Here is a 5,561-nt window from a genome sequence, read left to right as displayed (position 1 = left end):
TTGATGACGTTTAAGCAACTTTTTTACCTTAATTACGTTAGATAGGTGAATTAGATGAAGCTAATTTAAAGTAAATTTGCCCCAAAATGATTGGCAAACAGTAGTACTAGTAGTGCTAAAGGGGTAAAGTTTACAACTTAAGATGCAAATTCAAAAATAAATGGTTAAAATTGTGTTTTATTGGGTTTAGATGAGATTTGGTAGTGTTTTTAAAAAAAATCAAACATACAGGTAGTAGTTTTTAAACGAAAATTATTTTGGTAGTAGTTCTCAAAACCGTGTAATACAAAGGTAGTAGTTATCAAAAAACCCTATTTTTAATCACTTGTGCTTATGAGTGTAAGATATTTTAATGTGTAAAGTATAATACTTGGACATTATAAATACCTTACTTAATTCATTTTTACAAGTGTGCAACAAACGAGTTTTAAACCGAAAAGGACTTATGCTTTATCGAGTAAATTAACTTTGCAAAATCTTTTATCATTTCAAAATCATTGAGTCATTTTGCAAGTTTTTTATTTATCTTTGTGTCTTTTATTGATCGAGTTTGTTGTGTTGCACCTAGTCGTTTAATTGAGTTCGAGGATCCCGTGTTTTGTACTTAAACTTTATCTCCTCCGTTCAATTGAGTGAACAACATTGAGATAAGTGGAGTCTTGTATCAACCGGGTAGAACCAAACCAAAGTCTTAGGATAGAGTTATCCTTAAGCATGAATTCTTAGAAGCGGAATAGCTTTTGAGAACGGAGTCTTTCGGCGGAGTTGCCCAAAGCAAAAGCCTAATTGCGGAGTAGCTTTAAGCACGAAGTCTTTCGGCGGAGTAGCCCAAAGCAAAAGTCTTGGAAGCCGAGTAGCTTTTAAGCAATAATAACCGGAGTAGGTTGGGGGAGTTGTTTTATTATTCGGGGTGGTCTTAGTTTGTATGAGTTTACTTCTAAGACGTTTAATAAAATAGCGCTGGACGTAGGTCGCGGAGTAGTGACCGAACCAGTTTTAAAAACATCGTTTATCAGGTCTATTTCATTTTATTTCCGCTGCCACTCTAAACTCATGTTTTTATCTTCAGAATCAACAGTTGAGTACACTGTAACTTCTGCTTGCTAAATCGTTGTTGATTACTTTTAACTCTATTCTAAGTATCAACTTCTCCTTTCATCTAAGCATTGTTTAAAGTGTTTAAGAGTTTTAGAAGAAGCTTTCATTAAGCTTAAATTTTTAAATATACACCTAATTCACTCCCTCTCCCTCTTAGGTGTTCTCGCCCATGACTCTTCAATTGGTATCAGAGACTTGTGCTCTTGATACTGGTTAATAACTAGAGATTTGATCCTATAGTCATGGACGGGAAACATACTAAGTACCTTATCCTCAAAGGGGATAATTATTCTTGGTGGAAACACCGTATGGAGCACTACGTCAAAAGTACGGATTATGAGTGTTGGGTCATTATTCAAAAGGGTCCCCTTACTATAACGGTCACTGACTCTGATAGGAACAATGCCGTAAAAAGTGAGGAAAGTTATGTCGAGGCTGATTATCGTAAAGTCGAGAAAAATTCTAAAGCCATGTCCATTCTTCAATATGGCATCGGTGAAAAAGATATTAATCGCATCTCCGGATGTACCTCGGCTAAAGAGATTTGGGACACCTTAAGCCTTGCTGATGAGGAAACGTCTCAAGTCAAGAAGCATCGTATTGACCTTCTCATGCAACAATATGAGATGTTCACTATGATGAAAGATGAGTCAATCAATTGTATTTCTTCTCGTTTTTCTAGTATTGTCAATGAACTTAAGAGTCTAGGTAGAGAGGTCGAATCCGAGGATATAGTCCGAAAGATTCTTCGTAGCCTAAGTGATAAATGTCAACCGAAGGTGACGGCTATTGAGGAGGCTAAAGATCTATCTGAATTGTCCCTCAATGAACTAATGGGCTCACTCATGGCTAACGAGTTAAATCTCGCAAAGTGCTCGGGTGAATGTTCCGAAGCTAGAGGTTTCTCTCTCAAATTAACCTCAAGTAATGAGGAAGATGATGGAGATGACGAACAAGCCATGTACTCACGTAACATGGCGTATATGATCAATAGTCCCAATCTTAAGAAGTTCAACAATTATAGTAAAAAACGTTTTCAAAAGAAGAGATCTTATTCCACGGTGGCTTGTTTCAAATGTGGTGAGAAAGGTTACCTTATCAAAGATTGCCCCAAGTGGAATGAGTTCAAATCTAAACATAAATGAGATTTTGTAAAGAAATATTTTAAGCATAAAGTCATGTCTGCAATATGGAGTGTATCTAATTCTGATGAGGATGAAATCCTTGAGGAATAATTATATGCCAAAGTTTGTATGATCACTCGTCTTGATCTCGACGGACCCAAGTCTTCAAAGAAAGCATCCGCACTATGTCTTATGGCACACTCCGACGACTCCACCGATGACTATGACACCGAGGTAATTAATCTCAAGAACAAGGTTAGAACTCTTTCTAAAGATAAGCTTGTTTGATGTTTGATGATGTACTTGACAAGTGTCTAGCTAAAAATGATAAACTCTATGATTTGCAAGCTCAATTTGAGGAAATTGCCGAAGAAAATGTTAATCTTAGAGAGTGTCTAGATGAGATAAAAGAACGTACTATCATAACATCACTCAAAAGGAAATTAAGAAATTGAGAAAAGAAAACCTTGTTCTCACGAACTTTGCTAGCTCGTCAAAAGCAACTGTAACCTCTACTGTTGATTCTGATATTGAAAAAGAAAATGAGTCTTTCATTATTCAAGTGGATATTTTGACAAAAGAACGAGACTCATTGCTAGCTGACCTTACCTCATGTCGAAATGATAATAAGCAACTCGAACAAATTGCTTTGTTGCTTAGTGATGAATGTAGTCATGTTAAATCCGCTTTTGACAATATAGGACAAATAAATCTTGACCATCTTGCTAAAGTTGAAACATTGACCAAAGAGTTGCATGATGCAAAAGAGTTTTACAGAAAATGGGAAGGTAGCTAAACCATTTTAGACTCTCTCGTAAATCAGTCCCTAAAATCTGAAGAGAAAGTTGGACTTGGTTTCAAAAGCAACAGTTCAGTGAACTGTAACTTTCGAAACCAGGAACCAAGCAAGACTGATTTTCTAAGGAGAAAATATGCAGGCCTTCCCGAGTATATTGTTTGCAACTTTTGTGGTAAGACCGGTCATGAATTCAATGGTTGTCCTGAAAGATTAAACGACTTAAACAAGAACATCAAGGTTGCTAAAAAAGAGTGGGTTCGCAAAGATTTGATTAACAATGCAACTCACAAAAAGGGATCCAAATTCGTTTGGATTCCTAAACTAACCCCTTGATTTCTTATAGGCATTAGTGAGAGGCAGCAACAATTGGTACTTGGACAGTGGATGTTCACGTCATATGACAGGAAGTAAAAACCAATTTCTCTCACTAGAAGCCTACAATGGTGGCACTGTGACGTTTGGTGACAATAAGAAAGGTGAAATTATTGCACTCGGGAAGGTTGGTAAGTCATCGTCACAATGTGTCGACAAAGTGATGCTTATCAAAGGTTTAAACCATAATCTCCTTAGTATATCTCAATTGTGTGATAATGGTAATATTGTTTAATTTTGTGCTAGTGAATGTCGTGTTCTAGATGGTAATACAAGGAAAATTGTTTTAGAAGGAAAACGTGTTAAAGATGTTTACTTGACTAGTCTTTTTGCATTGTCTAGTCGTAACATGTCTTGTATGTGTGCTTTGAAAAAGAACGACTCATGGCTTTGGCATAAAATATTAGATCACGTAAATGCTAGAACATTGAACACCCTTAAACGACTTGACTTAGTCGATGACATACCTAACATAAAATTTTACTTTAATAGCTTGTGTGATAATTGTGCTAAAGGGAAACAAGTAAGAAGCTCCTTTAAATCCAAAAAGTTTGTTAGTACATCTAAACCTCTTGAGTTACTTTATATTGATTTATGTGGTCCAATGCGTGTTAGAAGTAAAGGAGGTAGTCGTTTCTTATGTGAGATTGTTGACTAAAGATGAAGTATTTGATGAATTTTTAATTTGGTTGAAAAAGGTCCAAAACATGTTTGATAAAAAGATCATATCTTTGAGATCCGACCATGGAACCGAATTTGAAAATTCCTCATTTATCTCTTATTGTGATGAGTACGGTATTAGCCATAACTTTTCCGCGCGTGCTACTCCTCAACAAAACGGGGTTGTAGAGCGTATGAACCGTACACTTGAAAACATGGCTAGGACTATGCTCATTAGTAGTAAGTTGCCAAAGAATTTTTGGGCCAAAACCGTCAACACATCATGTCACATTTATAACCGTGTTATTATCCGAAAAATGCTTAACAAAACACCCTACGAGTTGCTTAAAGTAAGAAATCCTAATTTATCCTATTTGAAATGCTTTGTTCACAACAATGGAAAGGATAATTTGGGTAAATTCGATGCTCGTAGTGATGAGGCCGTATTTGTCGGTTACTCGGATCGTAACAAGGTTTATAAAGTGTATAATAAACGAACCATGAAAATGGAAGAAAGTGTGCATGTCATATTTGATGAATCTAGTCTTTTTCATTCTAATACACAGGAAGAGGATGATCACTACAACAAAATGGCACTTGCGCCACGAATTACGCAACGGGAACATTCGTGGCGTAAATTTGCTTTGCCACGGGAAAAAAAGTTTCCATTCTTCAAAATTAAGTAGTATGAAAAACTATGCCACGGGAAAAATATAACCGTGGCAAATAATTGCTTTTAGCCACGACCGTGGCTAATAAATGTATTTAGCCACGAATTAAGCCACTGCCGTGGCTAATAACTGTTTTTAGCCACAAATTAAGCCACGTCCATGGCTAATTATAGTTTCTTGCCACGTGTTAAATTTCGTGGCTAGTAAATCTTTTTTTTTTTTAAAAAAGTAAAAAAATTATTCAATTTGGTTAACTACTAGTGTTGTATTTGTCACATTGACATTTATAATGATTGAATGAATATCTTAATATTAGAGTGCATAATTTTATTTGAACGAATCACACATGTATTGTTGATATTTTGTTAACTCATTGTGTTTTTTAAATGAAATTTTTTACGCGGAGGTTGGTAACCCTTACATTTCCTATTTTATACATGATATCCCCATTGTTTTTTTACAAAATACTATCACGTAACTCCTAGCATAGATTTAAGTTGCGGGTAATATTCTTTTTTAAATATTAAACGAAGCAGTCATTTTTATAATAAGCTGAATCAAAGTTTATTCATCAACTTCATTTATGTTCAATACCATTCAATTAAATTAAGTTGAAAATGTAGGGCTTCACAACATAAAAAAAAGGGAAAATGCACGCGGTGCCCTTGAAGTTTCGATTTTTGTCCGAAATACCCAATTTTTTGTTCCCGAAAGCTTTAAGAGGCTATAACTCGTGTCTACGAGTTCAAAAAGTGATAATTTTTTTTTTCAAATCGATTATCTTTCCGAGAACTACGATTTGAAAAAAAAAAATTGTCGTATTTGGATCCCGTGTCT

General features: G+C 35.4%; 1 protein-coding gene across 1 annotated transcript; it reads left to right on the top strand.

Annotated features, from left to right (window-relative positions):
- The first annotated feature begins 1,340 nt into the window (after nucleotides 1-1,340).
- LOC141632058 (uncharacterized) lies at nucleotides 1,341-3,628 on the top strand. The gene is made up of 4 exons (XM_074444644.1): nucleotides 1,341-2,187; nucleotides 2,762-3,010; nucleotides 3,062-3,258; nucleotides 3,365-3,628. Exons 1-4 carry the CDS (start codon nucleotides 1,341-1,343, stop codon nucleotides 3,626-3,628), a joined length of 1,557 nt encoding a protein of 518 aa, XP_074300745.1.
- Nucleotides 3,629-5,561: the final 1,933 nt, after the last annotated feature.

Source organism: Silene latifolia, chromosome Y (assembly GCF_048544455.1).
Source record: "Silene latifolia isolate original U9 population chromosome Y, ASM4854445v1, whole genome shotgun sequence".
NCBI lineage: Eukaryota > Viridiplantae > Streptophyta > Magnoliopsida > Caryophyllales > Caryophyllaceae > Silene > Silene latifolia.
The sequence above is the reverse complement of the archived record's forward strand: the minus strand, read 5'-3'. Positions and strand labels throughout refer to the sequence as shown.

Coding starts and splice junctions, on each gene's coding strand:
- LOC141632058 (XM_074444644.1), top strand. CDS start 1,341: ATGGACGGGAAACATACTAAGTACCTTATCCTCAAAGGGGATAATTAT. Junction 3,011..3,061: donor GTTTTACAGAAAATGGGAAG/GTAGCTAAACCA, acceptor TAAAATCTGAAG/AGAAAGTTGGACTTGGTTTC. Junction 3,259..3,364: donor ACTTAAACAAGAACATCAAG/GTTGCTAAAAAA, acceptor GATTTCTTATAG/GCATTAGTGAGAGGCAGCAA.